Source organism: Scyliorhinus canicula, chromosome 14, assembly GCF_902713615.1.
Source record: "Scyliorhinus canicula chromosome 14, sScyCan1.1, whole genome shotgun sequence".
NCBI classification, from domain to species: Eukaryota; Metazoa; Chordata; class Chondrichthyes; order Carcharhiniformes; family Scyliorhinidae; genus Scyliorhinus; species Scyliorhinus canicula.
Window position 1 is genome coordinate 28,473,166 of NC_052159.1, and position 22,777 is coordinate 28,495,942.

The window sequence follows — 22,777 nt, forward strand, 5'->3', positions numbered from 1 at the left end:
TGCGAACGAGGCTGAGTCTCCTTTTTCCAAATTTAACGGGGAAAGTGGAGAAACAACAGGAGGCCCAACGCAGGGAGCATGATAATAGTCGGCAGCAGAGACATTTCCAGGTGGGGGCACCGGTTTGGGTCAAGAATTATGGAAATGGACCAACGTGGGTCAAAGGCACGGTAGAGTCCCAAACAGGGACCATATCCTATGAGGTTTCGATAGGAGGTAAGGTGCTGAAGAAACACCTAGACCAAATAAGGGCAGCGGAACCACACCTGGAGGCAGGCGAGCAGGACCGCCTCAAGCTGGGATAGCCCAGACGGAAAGGATACCCACACCCCAGCCCCGAGCAATTTCTCCAGACCCCGTCATCCAGTCGTCAGAGTCGGAGATGGACACACTCGACGAGGCCGTCGCGACACCTCTCCCCGAGGAGGAGGAAGAACAACTTCCAAGGAGGTCGTCAAGGAAAAGACGGGCACCTATAAGGTACACCCCGCCCACTTCGGAGAACGACCCGGAGGACGACACAGAGGTGACAGACCCAGACATGAGGAGCAGGTAGAAGCTCAGAGGAATGCCAGCTGGCAGGAATTCCTCGGACCTTTGGGGGGAGGGGTGTAATGAACTCCAATTGGCTTTATTGGTTGGCCAATTGGAGTATGAGCTCCCTCAATGATAGCTCATTGAGGGGGCCCATATAAGCACCTGTGTAGGCTTTGTGAACCAGTCTTAAGTTGACTGGACTGCTAGCAGCACTGTTTGTAGCTGCTCCTGTAATATCGTTATTGTAAATAAATATTGGTGTGGTGACGGAACTCCTGCCTCCCGTGGATTACTACAGTTGCACTCATGGACTTCATCATTAAGCGGCAGGACATGGAGTTACTCCTATGATTCCCTACATGCTGAGTTCTTGAGCTAAATCACACAGTCGAGAGAAGCATTTAGTCGAGATGAGCCTCAAGTTGATCTGTACATCTCAGTTAGTTCCAGAAGCCGCCAGCAACTTCATTTTATATTTTATTTTGACTGATTTAATTGTATTTTAAATAGTTTCAATGGAAACTCTGTTAAAATAGATACAGCAGCATATGGCTCATGTGCTAATAGTGCAAAGAGTTATTTCAGGGTTATGAGAATAGTATTGTTTATAATTGAGCACTACTTTAGGTGTTATGGTACTCAGCCAAGTAGATCAAGAAAATTCAACAGTGAATCAATGGTCTGCACTGAAGTAGCTAACATCAACTGAGGTGATGGTGGGACATTCCAGTTCACTTCAGTGTCTTTGGACATTAGCAAATTTTATTTAAAAATGGAAAATCCTGACCAATATCTAGCAATCACTTTCTGGAAATAGATTGTGGAAATCAGTGAGGACAAGATATGAACTAGTTGTAATGTCCTTCACAGTTGCTTGGTTTGCTGTGCTTTGAGATTAATACATACAGAGCATCCACTATGGTGAAGCACTGCAGAATTCCAGCGCAAGCTTCAGACTTCAGGAGAGGAAAGTGGAGGAAATTAATATTTTATTTTGTTGCAGCTGCGCCCTTATTAAGTTCGGAATGAAATATAGTATTGAAAATGAATGTGATAAAGTGTCAATGTGATCCTACAAAAGATTTCCAATATAGTCGCCATCCAGAACATTCTTCTCGCAATGATATGTTATTCTACACAAAATAATTGCCAAAGTAACTATATTCAGATTATTATCTTTCCTCTGGATACCAGTCTACAAGGTCAAGTGGAGCTACAGTTGCTAGGCAAGTCCATGCCTCCTAAAGCCACACCATGCTACACAGCAAGCAAAGAAAGGGAACCTTTCACCTTGGAAACTGGAAAGTGGGGACCACGTGCGCTGGCATGAACCATGACCCACACAGCAAGTGTATGCAAGACGGCCACGATTGACTGTGAATTACTCAAGTTTGGAGGTAACATTGCCACTCGACAAGAAGCCAGAAAACACACTATTCGCGAAGCTATTTACACTTCTACTGGCATGGAAAGAGCAACAAAGACCACCATGAGCATGATGTAGGCTTCACAGTGAACAACCGACACAAATCAACTGAATAACTGGCAGCAACCTTGGAGCACCTCGCTTCCCTGTGGCTATCCTTTTACGGAGGTGCAGTCAACATCATATGTGCCACGGTGCCAACTCTGTATTCCAGCATCTCAGACAAAGAACGTTTCTATGACTCCCGAAAGAGGGGAACTAATGAATCGGGTTAAATTACAATGATTCATCAGGGGAAACAATAATTATAGTCCATTGAGGGGTCTTAAGGATGTTTTGAACTTACATAATGCAGTATATAGTATATTAAAACAGGGAGGAAAATTCCACAATCAGGATAAAGACACCAACCAGCAACATGCTGATGTGGCAAAAGACGACAAATGATTAAGGTGAACTGTCTGTGTGGAGTTTGCACATTCTCCCTGTGTGTGTGGGTCTCACCCCCACAACCCAAAGATGTGCAGGGTAGGTGGATTGGCCACGGTAAATTGCCCCTTAATTGGAAAATAAATTGGGTAATCTAAATTTATAAAACAAAAGTAATAGTGAGATGGATACCAGACAATGTTCAAATGTAAATAATGCCTTTGCCTACGGAACCTACACAGTATAAATATTACTTGATTTCTCAGTTGGGTAGAGTCAGTTGCAGAGAACCTTCTTGGAGGTTGTGCCCTCCCAACACATTGGCTAATAAACAACCGTTCTGTACCTGAGTCTCCTCAAATTATTTTGTACAATAATCTAGCACTACAACAATTGGCATCATATATAGGATATTTGTATTGGATCATTAGAACGGCTCTGCAGAAAGGCTGAGTATATTTTATTTACCACGCCTAGTGCAGTAAGCCTGTTTGAAATGATCTGGTCGAGTATCAAAGAACCTGGGGGAGGAGAACTCAGGACAGAGGCAGGCGCCAAGGTAGGGGGCAGAGCTGTGCAGGAGGGCTTTCAGGACCGAAGCTGCATGAGACAGGACAAGCCACTGCCGAGTATAAGGGCGCAGTCAGGCCAGTATGGTTGAAGCCTTGAAGATGGACTGATGGGTAGTAAAACTGTAGTCAAAGCCGCACAGGCGGGTTAACGGCCACGAAGAAGAAGTATAGAGCACAGGAGGGTTAGTGTAGTTGAAGCCATGCAGGCAGACCGACAGTTGGTAATATTGCAGTGAAAGCCGTGCAGGCGGCTAATGCTTAGACGAGAGACTGGTTGAAGCTGCGAAGAAGCAGACCGCATTTTCATAAGATAACAAGAACTACGCTGAAATTATGAACTGACTGTGTAGACACAGGAGGAATGTCTGAGAAGAAGGAGGAAGGGAGCAATATGGACTTTGATTGGGGAGCCCAGAGCTCCATCACAAGGTTCATAGTGGAATAACAGTCTAAATTAGTTAAGAAAATGCAGAAGGATGCGTGGAACCAAGAAGGGATCCCCAAGGGATAGGAAAGCTGACGGGTAGGTCAGAAGAAGGACAGATAACAGAAAGGGGTAGTGGTCAATACTTCCATCAGTTTAAATGTACAAATAGTTGGACAAATGAATTACATAATCCAGAACAGCCGGTGGCTGCAGTTTGCAGCAACACCATGGGGCATATAGGGGCAAGGCCACCATGTAAGATACAACACAGTCACCGACTGCCCTTGGGCTGAGGCCCCTATGGCCATCGCCAATAGGTTTAATAAATTTACAGGGTAAGATTAAGCCTGAAGGAACTCAAATTTGCTGAGGAGTGGGAAGGTGAGGGTCAGTGTCACTTTACCCCACCTGAAAGCAGAGGAAACTGATAAAATGAAATCACTCAGCTGGCCAAACTGTAAATAAAATACAGGCTTGTGTCTCAAAAAATTCTTTCTGCGAAAAGGCATTTTGTAAACCCTAACAAAGGCCATTCAGAGTTGGACACAGGGCGATGAGGAACTGACTCCTTACGAGATTATGAAGGGAAAAGCTGTTCTAAACATTTAGTCATATATTCTCCCTTTCCTTGTACTAGAGAGTTAGGAACAGTTAAAGTTAAAACGTAGGAAATTAATTTACTGTTTCTATTTTGAGAAATGCTAGTAATAGGCTTGTTATTGTGTTTAGTTGTGTAAAAAAAAAATTAAATTAATTTGGAAAGGAAACTAAACGCAATTTAATGTGAAAGTCTGTTTAAAGGAAATTCAAACTTCACTAGGATTCAAGGTTTGAAAGTAAGCTATACATGTTTAGAAATTGTTAGGCCAGTCGGTTCCCAAAACAAAGATAAGATGACAGTTCGGCTGCAATTCAATACGAGCTTCCTAGTACATGTAAGTTTAAAAAAATGTTGAGATTCAGTCAACAACTCATTTCAGAAAGTAACTTCGGTTACTTAGCAAATTGAAGGGGGAAAAGGATGGACAAAAGAAATGAAATCGAAGCAAATGGAACGAGAGGTTTTTAAATTATGTAAAGGGATGCAATTGCATGCCAAGTTTCTCTGCCCTCTCCCCACCCCTTTAGGTTTTGTAGAAAAATTAACCATTTCAGCAGACAGCTGATTTTTTTTTTAAATCACCCAGAAACTTGCGTATCTATGATTTTATATATATGTCTATGTTAATTAATATAAGGGTTAATTGTGGGAACTCAACAACACCATTTAAATGTGGAAATTTTAAGCTTAGTGCGGAGAAATTTGGAACAAGTGGGAGAATTTTATTGTGTTTGTCACACCCCATCCAGATAAGAAACAAACATTTTTACAGGTGGTAATTTGTTTTGAGAGGCAGCATGTGGCACAGTGGTTAGCACTGCTGCCTACAGTGCTGAGGACCCGGGTTCAAATCCCGGCCCTGGGTCACTGTCCGTGTGGAGTTTGCACATTCTCCCGTATCTGCGTGGGTTTCACCCCACAACCCAAAGATGTGCAGGTTAGGTGGATTGGCCACCCTAAATTACCCCTTAATTGGAAAAAAAAATAATTGGGTACTCTAAATTTATTTTTAAAAAAGAGAAATCGTCTGAGATTTTAAATCAACCAAGAATAGGCGATGCGTATAAAATCAGGCTTTGTAAATTGACTTAAATGGAAGAAAATAATAATTAAATTATAATGAAGTTAAAAGGGGAATTGGGAAAACAGCAATGTTAGAAGCGATGGCTGCAGGAGGCGAGATGTCGTGGGATAACGGTGATGTAGTAATTGGAGGAACCAGGACTGTACCAGATCAGGTCTCTAGCTGTCAGTTTAGATTTGGCTGTGAACAGAACAGCAACTTCTGCAAAAATGCTGTCACGTTGAGCGGTAGTCTGACACGGACAAGAATCTGCAGGCTGTTTCCTGACAGGATCTCTCTCTCTCCAAGCAGTTTTTTGGAGGAATTATTTATCCAGAGGTTGTCAAGGAATCCTGTGTTTGCTAACATTATTGAATAGTGGGGGTTGACCTGTGGTGGGTTTTGCTTGATTGGAGATAAAGAAGGTAGCAGTTAGGAATTAAAGTGTTTCATTTTATTGTTAATTGGCAATTGCAAGCTATATTTCTGTGATGTTAGGATCGTATAATACTGTGTTAATAATAAAGTTTGTTTGAATATACCATTTTCTTGTTTTTATGTGGAATCATTCCAGGAGCAAAGTGTCCTTTTCTCACCATTTTACAAATTTAAATAGAGTACTGGAGTTTCTGTCTGGTATCCGAGCAAATGTTGGGGTCCAGTCCGGGATCGTAGGATCCTTGCTTAGACAATTTCAAAATTGAAAAAGTCAGACATATAAATTAGAGGGCTACCTTTGGAAAATAAAACATTGTTTCAGGGAAAGGCAGCAAAAATTAAACATGTGAATGTCTGGGAACAAATAGGGATGTTTGATTTCTGCTTTAAAGATATTGTAAGAATACTCTACTGATCTGTAAAGTTTCTCCAGACAAACTGAATAAGATGTTATGATGAAATAGGAAAAAAATAGGGGAACAGGAACACAACCTACAAATCTTTAAGAGAAGTGAATTTGATAATCTGGCCATCACCTGACGCATTTACTGTGGGAAATAAGCAAAGATCTTGAGATGAAGATCCCCGTTGACTTTTGATTTTTGAGACGAGTCTAGAATAATTATTGAATGACTCATCCTTTTTAAGACAGTGGAATCAAGATGATGGAAGTGATTTGTAAAATACATAGCACAATCTCTATAGACCTGATAAACCTTCCACAAATGCAAAACAATTTGTGGGAGAAGGCAGAGAGATACCACCAAGCATAACAAAATAACTGTTGGGTTAAAAAAAAAACAAGAGAATACATCCAACAGATAGGAAAATGTGTGAAGATGGCTGACGAATGTGACAATCCAACAGAGGCTGGAAGAAGAAATTGGAAGACCAACTTAAGAGTGAGTTAGGGGGAATAGATATAACACCTTTGCATTAGAGTAAAAGTAGATTGCTAGTCAAATGCCTTGTCACAGGCCTAGTCAAGGCCTTGAGATTAGCAGAACTTGCCAGCAAGGTTGTTTACCTTTAAGAAGAACAAACATTTCTAGCTAGATTACAAACACGCTTTGATAATATACCTACGCAGGCAAGATCAGAGTTTTAAATTGAATTGAAAAATATATATTTTTTAAACTTTAGAAAAATCAAGACAATAGAGAAAGTAGTCTTAAGAGAATCTTAAATTGATCATGAGAGAGAGAATTTTTAAAAAGACATTCTATTTGAAACAATTTAAAAGGTTGAGAATGAACCTGAGGGGCTGGTTTAGCTCACTGAGCTAAATCACTGGCTTTTAAAGCAGACCAAGCAGGCCAGCAGCACGGTTCGATTCCCGTACCAGCCTCCCCGCACAGGAGCCGGAATGTTGCGACTAGGGGCTTTTCACAGTAACTTCATTGAAGCCTACTCGTGACAATAAGCGATTTTCAATTTTCAATTTCAAAATACTTAGTGACAATTGACCACAACAAGAGAACAGATAGAAAGGTAATGGTTAAAATTGCGTCTGACAAACCTGGATTCCAACCAAGTGAATGGGACTGTACACAGTAACTATGACAAGTGATACATGAGCTTGTGTGGACATCCGAGGAGGAGGGCTCTGGAAACACTAGTCGCAATGAAAGCGCTTTACTAATTTATCTTATTTTACATAAAATTTACACTAGCTGACCAGGGACAACTGGGGGCGGCTATTTGCTTAAGTTTACAGAATGGGAACAGCTTTATTGATTCTTGTGGTACTGATGACCATAGTCACAGGAATGATGGCGTACCAGCTTGCCTGACATCACAATGAGGACCCTGGTACACCACAGTCCATGCAGAATTCAATGTGTAACGTGGAATCCTGAATGTGGAAATAGATGAACAAGTGATGTTACAGTTCAGTCAAGGGCTCATCACTACCTGTGCCAACTGACCAACTCGTCCAACCATGAGTCCAGGATCAGAGAATGATGTTGTATTATTAATGAGAATAAGATTTTATATGATAATGTACATAATGAGCTGGTACCCATAGTCCTGAATATTATAGACATAGTCCTGCCTCATATTCGGGAACTGGGCCGAATGGCCTCCTTTTGCACTGTATGTTCTATGTTCTAAGAATCTGACCTTGATGGATCAATTAGTGACCGAATCAACTCAGTCTAATGATAGAACGTGGCCAATAGCTGCACCCCCAATACCTGGAAATAAAAACAGATTAAAATGCGGCTTGATAAATGATGTGGCTGCAGCATTTAATACCGGGACTTCAATGGTTAATTTTAATGATCTAGCAACTGTCCAAACTTTAAGCTTACAGCAATAAAAGATTCTGGGTAAAGGGCAAGTGGTTCTGCACACCCGACCAAGACATGACACGGAGAATTCAGAACGTGCCCACTGTATTAGAAAATCATGCAGTCACCATTAATAAATTCATCGGGATAGGGAAAGATATTTTGGATGATGGAAGTAGGAATGATGCCTGTCGCACCTATGGATCATGGGCAATTGAACAGTCGCGAGAAAATTTGAGGCAAATTAGTGAAGGAATAGTTCCACTGTGGATTACAAATGAACATCCAGTCAACTTCTCACAAAATACCAACCACAGGTTAATCCGGATTCCAGCTCAGGGGTTTAACACATGCATATAAGACTAATGCTGAATGTATTATGAATAGCAATATGTTAGGAGGTCTTGTTTTAGTGATACGAGTTATAACCTCGCAGATTATAACATAGAGTGGAGAATATTGGAGTAATTAGAGAAAGTAATTGTATCAGATATCATAACATTCCATCATATACTGTAGTAATACGGGATAATATGATTACTACAACATTAGAGGGGTTTAAGATTTGATTTGATTTATTATTGTCACATGTATTGTTTACAGTGAAAAGTATTATTTCTTGCATGCTGTACAAACAATGCATGCCGTACATAGGGAAGGAAGGAGAGACTGCAGAATATAATGTTACAGTTATAGCAAGGTGTAGAGAAAAGATCAACTTAATACGAGGTAGGTCCATTCAAAAGTCTGATGGCAGTAGAGAAGAAGCTGTTCTTGAATCGGTTGGTACGTGACCTCAAACTTTGGTATCTTTTTCCTGACGAAAAAGGTGGAAGAGAGTATGTCCGGGGTGCGTGGGGTCCTTAATTATGCTGGCTACCTTTCTGAGGCAGCGGGAATTATAGATACAGTAGTCCCCCGTTATAACGCGGGTGTTCGGGTCCAAGACAGCCACCCGCGTTGTAACCGAGCCGCGGATATCCAAGATGGCGGATATCGAAATGAATGAACGAGAGGAAACATCGCTGACTATGCTGAACATTGCTGAATGGAAGGGCATTTTAAATAAGAAACAGCAAAGTTCGTTCAAGTCTTAAATCAAGTTTTAAATGTATTAAAATATATACAATAATATACAGTATACATACAATAATATACTTAAAATTGTACTTACACGCATATTTTTAAAATCATTTTAAAAAGTCTGTGAGTTTCCTCTGGCACATCCCCTTCCTCATCTTGACTTGTGCTTGTCTCTGGAGGTTCTTCAGGTGCAGGATGTATATCGGGTCGAAGTCTTGCTGCTCTGTGTATGCTATGAGCCACTTCAGGTGCGTGATGGCATCCGAGTGGCTCTTTGCCACTGTGGGCTGGGGTTCTTCTTCTTCTTCTGCCTCCTCTTGGGTGACCTGGTCAATGATCTCCTCCTCTGTGAATGTTTCTGCGGGTGCCATGTCATCCTCTGCTGCTGCCCACCTGTCCACCCAATCCTGGAGTGTTAGGTTCTCATCCAGTTGGTCCTCTAGCCTCTCCTCAGCTGCCCTGATCTCTGCTTCAGTAAAGCCTACGAAATCCTCTTCATCCGGGTAATGTTGGGGTCGTGGGAGTGCTGCTCCTAGGGCCTTGTTCCAGCAGTTGGCGATGGTCTTCTCTGTCACAGCTCCCCAGGCCTTCCCTGCCAGATAACAGGCATCCTTGATGGTGATGGCTTTCAGGTAATCTGGGACAGTGAGAGGAGAGTCTATCATTTCCAGGATCAGTTCCTTTTTGTACACAGACTTGAAGGTCTGAATGATGCCAGCATCACATGGCTGGATCTTGCTGGTGGTGTTCTTTGGGAGATAGAGCACTTGGATCTGCCCATCCCTGGTCTTGAGAACATCTCCCTGAGGGTGGGCTGAGCAGTTGTCCAGTAGGAGTGTGGCCTTCTGCGGTAAGTTGCGGGCTCTAAGGTGGTCCCTGACACTGGGTACGAAGAACTTGAAGAACCACTCCTCAAATAAGGAAGCTGTCATCCAGGCTTTGCCAGAGTTCCGGTAGGTAATGGGTAGGTTCTCCATGTTGATGTGGTGAAAGCATCTAGGAGACTTGAATTTGCCCACAATCAATGGCTTCAGCTTGTGTGTTCCCGTGGCATTGCTGGCAAACAGGATGGTGAGCCTGTTCTTGGCTTGCTTGTACCCCAGAGTCTTGTGGGCATCATCCTTGACAGCTAGGGTCTTGTCAGGCAGCATCTTCCAGTAAAGCCCTGACTCATCTGCATTGTAGAGTTGCTCTGGGGTCAGCTCCTCTTGCACCATGTAGTTCTTGAGGATGTCGGGAAAGGCTGCTGCGGCTCCTGAGTCGGCGGATCTCTGTTCACCACTGATGGTAACTGCACCTATCCCATGTCTTTTCTGGAACCGATGGAGCCAACCCTTGCTGGCTACGAAATTGCTGTCCTCTGGGTGGAGCTGGTGATGGAACTTCTCAGCCTGAGTCCTGATGATAGGTCCAGATAGGGGGGTGCCACCAGACTGTTCCTGGACAAACCAGGTGAACACAGCCTTCTCTAAGTTACTGTCACTAGCGTTCCTTGCCTTTTTCCTGCTAAGCCCTTCACTCTGAGAAACTGTCCCAACATATGCTCTTAAATTGGGCTCATCTTTCACCCACCTCCGAGGGTTGACTCTGGTACACCAGTCTCTCTGGATAATTTTGCCTTCGTTTCCCCGTTTCAAAGCCGGTCTATCAAATGTATCTTTTGACTCACTGAGTAAGACTTGCGCTTAAACATTTTGAACGACAGCAACTGAACTCGAACTCGAAGATACCTGCACTGGAAAAGGTATCCCTTTTATGGCTGTGTAACTGGGCTAATCGGTCAAGCTTTTTTGACTGCGCATGCGCGGCTTGCGCATGCGCATAACGATCGGCGCCGCGATCTTTTGTAAACTGCGCATGCGCGACTTCCGGTTCCGGCGCATGCGCAGACGCGATTTGTAGTTCTTTGCTTACCATAGACTGCAAAATGTGCTCCGACGCCATTTTATCGCGGAGTTCAGCGTTTTTTTTTCTAAAAGTTGTAAGTTACCTTTTCTTTCCGATCTGGACTGGATTTCAGCGTTTTGGCTTTGTGAAAAATTCATGTTATTTCTTCTTTTTGATCTGTACTGTGCATTCGCGATTTCCTGATCTTTTTGTGATTTTTTAAGTCTTGCATCACTCAGTCTCTGTGCAGGTTGGACTGTGAGCATGCCTTGCTGTTCAAATTTCTCACAGTACTCTTCAAATTTGTTTAGTAACGTTTGTAAGCTGTTCCTGTCTTCACCTTTTGAGTATTTAAATCCATTATACACTTTCCTATTGACAGGCCCTTCAATGAGAATTGCTATTTTAATTTTGTCTGAGGCTTCTGCTACATCATTAGCTATGAGATAAAAATCGAACATTTGTTTAAACCTTTTCCAGACATTTCTTACATTACCAGTCGTGTCCAGCTGAGGTGGGTATCCATGCCACATCCTCGAATTAGCGATGTCTTCCCCAGTCAAACGTCCAGTAGGAGATTTCCATGCCATTTTGTGCTTTCTGTATCTGCAGCTGAGTTGTCCTGTAGTAAGCGTCTGAAATCACTGCTGGTACCATGTGTTGTTCCTCGTGTCTTAATAAAGCTCGTAGTCTCAAGTGTGGAGAAGATGCTTTATTGTGAGTTCGTTCAGTTTCCAGAGCTCGACCTAGAACTACCTTCCAGTGCTAACTACCAGCTTTGCTTGCTGTGTGTGTCCTGCTTACCAGCCCGCCTGCTGTGAAGTGTTTTCCACTTCCTGTCCTGATCTATTTATATGGCTCTCCCGTGCACCCTCTAGTGGTCGCTCAGTTGTGTTGCATCTGGTTAACTTGTGATCACCACAGCGGCTACTCATCGCGGCTAATCGTTCTACAGTACAATACAGTGATCATCGCTGCTAATCGGTCTAATCATCGCGGGTAATAATCGCTGCTAATCGGTCTAATCATCGCGGGTAATCATCGCTGCTAATCGGTCTAATCATCGCGGCTCAAAAAGGTGCTGTTTCAAAAAGAGTTTAAAATGAGTCAAGTAAGTTGGGGTCCATAAACCCCCCCGCCGTATATCGCGAACCGCGGTATTGCGGGGCGCGTTATAACGGGGGACTACTGTAGTGTCAATGGATGGGAGGCTAGTTTGCGTGATGGACTGGGCTACATTCACAACCTTTTGTAGTTTCCTGCGGTCTTGGGCAGAGCAGGCTCCATACCAAGCTGTGATACAACCAGAAAGAATGCTTTCTATGGTGCATCTGTAGAAGTTGGTGAGGGTTGTAGCTGACATGCCAAATTTCCTTAGTCGTCTGAGAAAGTAGAGTCGTTATTGGGCTTTCTTAACTATAGTGGTGGCATGGGGGGACCAGGACAGGCTGTTGGTGATCTGTACACCTAAAAACTTGAAGCTCTCGACCCTTTCTACTTCGTTCCCATTGATGTAGACAGGGGCATGTTCTCCACTACGCTTCCTGAAGTCGATGACAATCTCCTTCGTTTTGTTGACATTGAGGAAGAGATCATTGTTGTCGCACCAGTTCACCAGATTCTCTATCTCATTCCTGTACTCTGTCACATCATTGTTTGAAATCCGACCCAATACGGTGGTGTCATCAGCAAATTTGAAAATCGAGTTGGAGGGGAATTTGACCACACAGTCATAGGTGTATAAGGAGTATAGTAGGGGGCTGAGGACACAGCCTTGTGGGGCACCGGTGTTGAGGATGATCGTGGAGGAGGTGTTGTTGCCTATCTTTATTTATTGTGGCCTGTGGGTTAGAAAGTTCAGGATCCAGTCGCAGAGGAAGGAGCCAAGGCCAAGGCTAAGGAGTTTGGAGATGAGTTTCGTAGGAATGATGGTGTTGAAGGCTGAGCTGCAGTTGATAAATAGGAGTCTGACATGGGTGTCCTTGTTATCTAAGTGTTCCAGGGTAGAGTGCAGGGCCATGGAGATGGTGTCTCCTGTGGACCTGTTGCAGCGGTAGGCAAACTGTAGTGGATCAATGCAATCCGGGAGGCTGGAGTTGATTCGTGCCATAACTAACCTTTCAAAGCACTTCATGATGATAGATATCAGAGCCACTAGATGATAGTCATTAAGGCACGCTGCTTGACTTTTTTTTAGTACAGGTATGATGGTCGTCTTCTTGAAGCAGATAGGGAACCTCAGACTTTTGTAAAGAGAGGTTGACGATGTCTGCGAATACCCCCGCCAGCTGATCCACGCAAGACCTGAATGCTCGTCCGCGTACCCCATCCGGGCCAGTGGCTTTCCATGGGTTGACCTTCGGGAAGGCTGCTCTGACGTCTGCAGTGGTGATCTCAGATACAAGTTCATCTGCGGCTTCTGGGGTGGAGGGCTCGCTCTCGCTGACCTCTTGCTCAAAGCGGGCATAGAATGCGTTGAGCTCATCAGGGAGGGGTGCGTTGGAGCCAATGATTTTACATGCATTCATCTTGTAGCCCGATATGTCTTGCAGACCTTGCCATAGACGGTGGGGATCCGTGTGGCTAACCTGGGACTCGAGCTTGGTCTGGTAGTGTTTTGTCATCATTGATGGATTTCTGTAGATCATATCTGGCTTTCTTGTAGAGGTCAGGGTCGCCTGACTTGAACGCCTCAGACCTAGACTTAGGTAGAAGCCACTTCTGCAGTATGTGCACATCTAATATATGACACGGAAGAGGCAAGGTGCGGATTTCATACCACAGTCAATTGTACAATGGAAACCCCCCCTCCAGCACCACCACCCACACCGCCCACTCTCCATCGCCCCCCCCCCCCCCCCCCCCCCCCCCCCCCCCCCCCACACACACACACAACCCCCTTCACCACCACCAACCACCCCAACCCCTGATCCAAACATGCGTCATGTCTTGGGTCTTGCAGGATCACCTGGCAATGAGGCGGGCCCTTCTAGTGTCCCCCGATCCCAACCACAACCCAACGCCAACCGGATAGCAGCAAGGAACCCTCGAATCACAGCTCAAGACACCCCGGAGCACTAGTTCAGGGATGACACTGACTTCCTGACACATCTGGCTCCAACACCTTCCACCATCTCAGAGACAGTCACTTCGGTTGGGCACTTTAGTGAAGAGGCTCCTGGGGCACTATCTGGTGCGCAGTACATACATGCTGCGGTTCATAAGGTGGAGGTAGGAACCCTCAAAGGGGTAGAAGGTCGGAGGGCAGATCGACCCCAGAGACTAGCTGCAAGCACAAGCCGGGACCTACATGAGGGGTTGTCACCAATCACCCAGCGCAATTGCAGTTGGAGGAGTCCAAAAGCCTGCAGGGGCAGGAGGTGGTGTCAACTATGCACCCCATCAGAATAACACGAGTGGCATCCACGATGGAGGCCTTGGGGGTGAAGGTGTCGGCCAAAGGTCAAGATATCCAAGGCCTGGGGCACTCTGTACGGATGGTGGCTGAGGCAGCCATGGGCCACCTGGATATAGCAGCGGCGTTCCAGATCGTGGCCCAATCACAGCAGATCATGGCTGAGGGCATTGGAGCATTGCCCGGGCGTAGTCACTGGGTAATGTAGCACAGACCCAGAGGGAGGTGATGTAGTCACTGGCAGGGCAGGTCGTCATCACCTCCATCCCATGGACCAGACCCGCTGTTACGACAACTCAGGGCCCGCACCCCATAGTGAGGCAGGTATGAATCATGGACAGGGTTGCAAAGTGGAGGGGGGGGGGGGGGGGTTTAGACCAGGGTGGGATGGATGTCCGTGGCATTGGCCAGGCCCCCTAGTCGGTGAACCTGGAGGCAATTAGAGCGCCCCGTGCCAACCAGCCCAGGCTCACACGTTATGCGGCCTCCTGTCCTGCCCGTCCTCACTGTCCCCCATGTCCTCCTCGTTTGATGAGGCTTGGCCATCATCCTCCTCCTCCAGCACATTGCTCCTCTGCTATGCGATGTTGTGAAGGACGCAGCAGGCCACCACAATCTGGGAGACTCTCCTGACGCTGTCCTGGAGGGCCCCTTCAGAGCCTTACAAGCACTTGAACCGCATCTTCAAGATGCCGAAGCACCGCTCGATTTCGTCCCTGGTTGCTGCATGGGCATCGTTATAGAGGGTCTCTGCATCGGTCTGTGGCCTCCAGATAGGCGTCATCAGCCACGACCGCAGTGAATAAACCCTGTCGCCCAGGAGCCAACCCCTCAACCGGGGGTGCACCTCGAAGATGTCAGGATCTGTCAACTGTGCCAGGATGAAGGCGTTGTGCACACTGCCCGGATATCGGGCGCAGACATGCATGATGTGCATCTCATGGTCACACACCAGCTGCACGTTCATCGAATAGAACCCTTTTCGAATTGTCATGGGCTGGAGCTTGTATGCATCCCATCGATCATCCCCTGGACCCAGGGCAACTTGCCGATGATAGCGAACCCCGCTGCCCTGGTATCCTGGTGGGCTCAGTCCACATTGAATTTGATATATGGTGCCGATGGGCATATCAGGCCTCTGTGAAGGCGGGGATGCACCTCTGCACCAAGGTCTGTGAGATGCTGGACAGGTCCCCAATGTTCAGAGTGCCAATCACCTTGACGGCCAGCAGAGGCGGGTGTCCACCCCTCTACCCCCGCGGTGCCAGGTGCTCTATGATCTGGTAGGTATGTCACACTGTCTTCGTGTTCAGCCAGATTCTTTGACAGCATGCCCGTCCGGCAGGTCCTCGAATTACAACATCGCTCAAGAAGCTCAACACCATCCAAGACAAAGCAGCCTGCTTGATTGTTATCCCTTCTGCAAACATTCATTCCCTCCATTACCAACAAACAGTTACAGCGGTGTGTACCATCTACAAGATGCAATGCAATAACTTGCCAAGGTTCCTTAGGTTGCAACACACACGACCAGCAGATACCTGGGAACTCCATCACCTGGAGGTTCCCCTCCAAGTCACTCATCACCCCGTTTTGGAAATATATCGCCGTTCCTTCACTGTCGCTGGGACAGAATTCTAGAACTCCCTGCCTAACAACACAATGGGTGTACTACACCTGAAGGACTGCAGCAGTTCAAGAAGGCAACTCACCACCTTCTGAAGGGCAACTAGGGATGGGCAATAAATGCTGGCCTAACCTGTGACGCCCACATCCCCTGAATGAATTTTTAAAAAAGCTCCAAAGGGGCAACAGATATACCCGATACAGCACTGGACCTGACGAGCTCAGCACCTCCTGGATTCAATACGGCCAGGCCCTCCAATGGTACACTCCAACACTCACAGCCCAGGCACACCTGCACCTCTGCAACCATATCCAGGGCAGATTTATACTGAAAAGAAAAAAGGATGATTCCGTCAACCCAGACAGAGAGGCCCCATCACCAAAGAGAAGCAGGATTGCCAAGACACCCCACAAATTGGGTGCCCTGGGAGGGAGGTCCAACTCCCTCCTCCTTGGTACAACCAGGAGAATCTCCCCTGAACCACTGGACTGGACCAAGATTAGTAACAGCATCCTGCTCACCCGGATGAAGAAGGAGAGAATAAAAAAGGAAAAGGGAAAAAAAACATAAGGGAAGAACGCCCGGACTGATCTAAAAATATCAACCATCACCCAGCACTGCTTGCCATCCCAGGAAGGATACTAAGAACAAACTTTCTTGTCAGTGGAACTTTCTTGTCAAGATTAACTAAACCCACCTCAGCATGCGCCAGCACTCCCATTTCATAATAATCTTTATTATCTCAAGTAGGTTTACATTAACACTGCAATGAGGTTACTGTGAAAATCCCCGAGTCGTCACATTCCGGCGCCTGTTTGGGTGCATGGAGGTTCAATATGATTTTTGTCAGAACATAATAATAGACAGCACGGGCCGATTCTCCGCTCCCACGCCGGGTGGGAGAATCGTGGCAGGGCCACTCTGGCACCCCCCGCGATTCTCCCACCCCCCCCCAAAATGGCGTGTCGCGTTTTGCGACACGCCGCTCGGAGAATCGCGGGCCGCCGTTTTTCACGGCGGCCCGCGATTCTCCGACCCGGATGGGCCGAGCGGCCTGCCATGCCCGACCGGTTCAGGCCGGCGGCAACCACACCTGGTCGCTGCCGGCGTGAACATGGCGGCAGTAGCTGTTTTGTGGCTTGTGGGGGGCGGAGAGGGGAGTGAGCACCTCGACCGTGCTCGGGAGGGGACTGGTCCGCGATCGGTGCCCACCGATCGTCGGGCCGGCGTCTCAAAGGGACGCACTCTTTCCCCTCCGCCGCCCCGCAAGATCAAGCCGCCACGTCTTGCGGGGCAGCGGAGGGGAAGACGGCAACCGCCGTGACGTCAGCCGCGCATGCGCAGGTTGGAGCTGGCCAACCTGCGCATGCGCGGCTGACGTCATTCAGCGCGCTGGCCGCGTCATTCTCGCCGCGCCGGGCCTTGACGCCAGCGACAAGGCCGAGATTAACGGCACGGCCCTTCTAGCCCCCGGGGGAGGGGGGGGGGGGGGGGGGGGGGGGGGGGGGGGGGGGGACAATAGGGGGCTGTCGTGAACTTCTCCGGGTTTAACGACGGCGTCGGGCCTTACGGAGAATTCCGCCCCACTTGTCTCGTGCTCTCATCTCGCATACCCTTGCAGGAGAAAAGTCAGCAATAAATAATCCCCAACATAATCACAGGCTAGTAATGTCTAGGATGAAAGAAGATTTTGAAATGAAATGAAATTAAAATGAAATGAAATTAAAATCGCTTATTGTCACAAGTAGGCTTCAAATGAAGTTACTGTGAAAAGCCCCTAGTCGCCACATTCTGGCACCTGTTCGGGGAGGCTGGTATGAGAAATTTTCAGGATAATGACACCATCTATGTTGCTCGAGTAGGCCTACACCAAAACAGGGTCAACGAACATTCCTCAGGATCACTCAAGGATTCCAACGAATAAAGCACCATGATGCGCTCCAGTGCCCAAGCAACCTACAGCCTAAGCCTGGCCTGGGGGAATGACTCAACCTGCTCAGCCACCTCCAACCCCTCAAGACGAGGATAAAATAGAGAATCAGGGGGCCCAACCAACCCAAGGCCTTGAAGATCAAATACGCTGTGGTCCATTGAACCTGATGCACGCAGCCTACAAATCAAGATCAGTAAAGCGTGGCAGCCAATCTTCATTCTCAAATCGGGAACACGCCTCCCACTTCTCTATAGGGACCGGTCTCATGGACACCCTTGCCTGGCCCCTACCTCCCGAATCCGCAAGGATAAGCAACACAGCATGCAGCAGGATATCAAAGTCTCGAAGGCGGGCTTTTGCCAGGGAAAGTGCATTTCCGAATGCAAGGACTCTGTCATGCATCTCCAGCATTCTCCGAAGGATACCTCGCAAATCATTAAAGTGAGCTCTAAAAACCTGTAGTACAGAGCCAAAGATCTTCATCCAGAACAACATTCTCAATGGTGGCCATCATCTGGATGCACACAGCACCGTTGAAATAAAAGCAGGCTCACCAGCAACAATGCCACCGCAAGCTGGGCCCCACCCCAGACCACTCCGACTGCCAAAGTCAAACGAGGATTTTCTGCAACAAAAACAGAAAATGCTTGGCAATCTCAGCAGGCCTGACAACGTCTGTGGAGAGGGAACAGAGCTAACGTTTCAAGTCTGGGTGACTCTTTGTCAAATAATTTTCTGCAATTTAGCTCAGCTCCTCTTTGCAAAACACCAATCAGGATCGTCCAGGGACAAGACAAATATCCCAAGAAAAGATAAATATGAAATGTGCACCAGGATAAAATAACTTACTTGAGAAAGGACGTACTGGCACTGGTGGGTGTGCAGAGGAGATTCACTAGGTTAATCCCAGAGCTGAAGGGGTTGGATTATGAGGAGAGGTTGAGTAGACTGGGACTGTACTCGTTGGAATTTAGAAGGATGAGGGGGGATCTTATAGAAACATTTAAAATTATGAAGGGAATAGATAGGATAGATGCGGGCAGGTTGTTTCCACTGGCGGGTGACAGCAGAACTAGGGGGCATAGCCTCAAAATAAGGGGAAGTAGATTTAGGACTGAGTTTAGGAGGAACTTCTTCACCCAAAGGGTTGTGAATCTATGGAATTCCTTGCCCAGTGAAGCAGTTGAGGCTCCTTCATTACATGTTTTTAAGGTAAAGATAGATAGTTTTTTGAAGAATAAAGGGATTAAGGGTTATGGTATTCGGGCCGGAAAGTGGAGCTGAGTCCACAAAAGATCAGCCATGATCTAATTGAATGGCGGAGCAGGCTCGAGGGGCCACATGGCCTACTGCTGCTCCTAGTTCTTATGTTCTTATGTTCTTATGAACAGAGCCAGAGCTTGCGAAAATGCAGCCACTCACGCGCTCACATCACATCACCCCCGTCAGTGTCTTTTAAAACTAATTCTACCTTTTAGACCATTGTTTAGACTCCTAAACAAGCAGTTCATCTCTCCATAATGGTATAATTTTCAATTTACAATTTAAAGTCTTACCCATGTCGTGGAACTCCACACAAATCTGTCTTGCAGAATAACCAATGGAGCAAAATCTTTTAAATATGACTTTTAGAATAATGCTGCTGATACATATTTACTGAGATTAAGGAGTATTTATTGAAGTAATTTAAAAGAATCATATCCTGCTAGAGAAAAACCTGTTCTATTTTCCCATCCTAATGCAGGTTCTGAATTGGCATTGTAATCTGCCTGAACATTACACATACCTTTGCCAAGGAAATAGGAGCACAGTAAATTAGATCATTTTCTTCTCGACAGAAAAATGTATGTGGTTTCTCTTTCACAACAAATATAATATCCGATGGAATATTGTTTGGACCCTGCATGAATCAAAAGTAATGAATTAATTTAACCAATACAAAAGGTGGTTAAAATTCAATATTTCATAATCACAACTATTTTTCAACTCTAAGAACAATGCATGGATCTTTGATCAACACTTTTAATGATAATTCACTACATAATGTATTGGTATATTTTATGTTGGATAACTTGTTCGGAAAGAAATTATGTTTACTTCGCCAAGGGTCAATAGTGCGGAAAAACAAGAGCACAAGTGTGAATGTAAGAAATTGGTATATTAAAGCTTGCCTGGGGGGGGGGAATGTTGCTGTTTCCTGTGGTGATTACTCATTTCAGGTACCAGGTCGTGCAGGTGGACTGGGACTGGGTCCAGCTCTGAATTTTACAAGCCTAATGGGTAGGGTTAAGGCAGATTTGTTGAGGTGGGATAGCCTCCCCCTGTCGTTGGCAGGCCTTAAGACCATAAGATATTGGATTAGAATTAGGCCATTCAACCTATCGCATCTGCTCCGCCATTCAATCACGGCTGATATGTTTCTCATCCCCATTCTCCTGCCTTCTCCCCATAACCCCAAATCCCCTTATTAATCAAGAACCTATCTATCTCTGTCTTAAAGACACTCAGTGATTTGGCCTCCACAGCCTTCTGTGGCAATGAGATTCACAGATTCACCACCCTCTGGCTGAAGAAATTCCTCCTCATCTCTGTTTTGAAGGATCGTCCCTTCAGTCTGAGGCTGTGCCCTTGGGTTCTAGATTTTCCTACAAGTGGATTCATCCTCTCCACGCACACTCTATCCAGGCCTCTTATCCTGTATGTTTCAATAAGATCCCCCTCATCCTTCTAAACTCCAACGAGTACAGATCCAGAGTTCTCAACCGTTCCTCATACGACAAGCTCTTCATTCCAGTGATCACTCTTGTGAACCTCCTCTGGACCCTTTCCAAAGCCAGAACATTCTTCCTTAGATATGGAGCCCAAAACTGCTCACAATACTCCAAATTTGGTCTGACCAGAGCCTTATATTGCCTCAGAAGTACATCCCTGCTCTTGTATTCTCGCCCTCTCGACATGAATGCTAACATTGCATTTGCCTTTCTAACTTCCGACTGAACCTACAAGTTAACCTTAAGAGAATCTTGAACTTGGACTCCTAAGTCCCTTAGAGCTTCTGATTTCCTAAGCCTTTTCCCATTTAGAAAATAGTCTATGCCTCCATTCTTCCTACCAAAGTGCATAATTTCACACTTATTCGCATTGTATTCCATCTGCCACTTCTTTGCCCACTCTCCTAGCCTGTCCAAGTCCTTCTGCAGTATCCCTGTTTCTTCAATACTACCTGTCCCTCTGCATATCTTTGCACCATCTGAAAACTCAGCAACAGTGCCTTCAGTTCCTTTTTCCAGATCATTAATGTATATTGTGAAAAGTTGTGGACCCGGCACCAACCCTTGGGGCACACCACTAGTCACCGGCTGCTATCCTGAAAAAGACCCCTTTATCCCCACTCTCTGCCTTCTGCCAGTCAGCCAATCCTCCATCCATGCCAGTATCTTACCCTCAACACTATAGGCTCTTAACTTATTTAACAGCTTCCTATATGACACCTTATTAAAGGCCTTCTGGAAATCTAAATAGATCACGTCCACGGTTCTCCTTTATCTAACTTCCTCCTTGGTACCTCCTCAAAGAATTCTAAAAGATTTGTCAGACATGACCTCCCCTTGATAAAGCCATGCTGACTGAGTCCTATTTTATCATGCACTTCCATGTATTCTGCAATCTCATCTTTAATAATGGACTCTAAAATCTTACCAATGACTGAAGTCAGGCTAACCGGCCTATGATTTCCTGTCTTCTGCCTCCCTCCTTTCTGAAACAGCGGTATTATATTAGTCACTTTTCAGTCCTCCGGGACACTCCCTGCCTCCAGTGATTCCTGAAAGATCACCATCAATGCCCCCACAATCTCCTCAGCTATCTCCTTTAGAACCATGGGGTGTAGTCCATCCGGTCCAGGTGATTTATCCGCCTTCAGACCTTTCAGTTTCCCTAGAACCTTCTCCTTAGTGTTGGCTACTACAATCACCACCGCCTCCGATTCTCCTGGAGTTCTGGTATTCCACAGGTGTCTTGCACCATGAAGACTGATGCAAAGTAACTATTCAGTTCCTCTGCCATTTCTTTGTTTCCTATTACTACTTCTCCAGCCTCATTTTCCAGTGGTCCAATGTCCATTCTTGCCTCTCTATTTCCTTTCATATATTGAAAAAAACTCTTCCTATCTTCTTTTATATTACTAGCTAGCTTACACTCATATTTCATCTTCTCTCCCCGTACTGCTTTTTTAGTTGAACTCTGCTCGTTTTTAAAGGTTTCCCAATCCTTTGGCTACCCACTAATCCTCGCCACTTTGTATGCTTTTTCTTTTGCTTTTATGCTGCCCCTGACTTCCCTTGTCAGCCATGGATGCCACATCCTCCCCTTAGCATGTTTCCTCCTCCTTATGATGAATTTCTGTTGTGCCTCCCGAATAACCTCCAAAAACTCCTGATTCTAGCTTCTGCCTCTCAAACTGCAGGGAAATTCTATCATATGGTGGTCACTGCCCCCGAAGGACTCCTTCACCTTAAGTTCTCTAATCAGGTCAGCCTCATTACACATCACCAAATCCAAAATTGCCTGTTCCCTAGTGGGCTCACAAGCTGCTCCAAAAAAACATCGAATAGACATTCCACAAATTCCTTTTTGTGGGATCTGCTACCAACCTGATTTTCCCAGGCCACCTGCAGATTGAAGTCCCCCATGATTATTGTAATATTGCCTTTCTTATATGCTTGTTCTATCTCCTGATTTATTTTCTGCTCCACATCCTGACCACTGCTCAGAGGCCTGTACATAACACCCATCAGGGCCTTTTTCCCTTTGCGATTCCTCAACTCTACCCAAACAGATGTTATGCCTACCGACCCGGCTGGGTGAAGGCGTTAAAGATGAATATCTTGCCGCGGTTTTTATTTTATTCCGGTGCTTACCGGTCTTTTTGCCGGAAGCATTTTTTATGGGGGTGGAACAGTTGATTTTGATGGGGTTGAAAGGGGAGGGGGGGCTGCATTTCAATGACTTATAGGAGGATTTTGGAGGAGGATATGGTGTCGCTG

General features: G+C 45.9%; 1 protein-coding gene across 3 annotated transcripts in view; it reads right to left on the reverse strand.

Annotated features, from left to right (window-relative positions):
• dnajb13 (DnaJ heat shock protein family (Hsp40) member B13) overlaps positions 1 to 22,777 on the reverse strand; it is a 134,610-nt gene that overhangs the window by 33,515 nt on the left and 78,318 nt on the right. For 2 of the 3 annotated variants that reach the window (XM_038818934.1, XM_038818936.1), the window contains one exon: positions 19,519 to 19,632. The exons of the other annotated variant lie outside the window; for it this stretch is intronic. In XM_038818934.1, the coding sequence (XP_038674862.1) occupies positions 19,519 to 19,632 (114 nt within the window). The remainder of the gene's footprint in view (positions 1 to 19,518; positions 19,633 to 22,777) is intronic. 3 annotated transcript variants of the gene reach the window in all.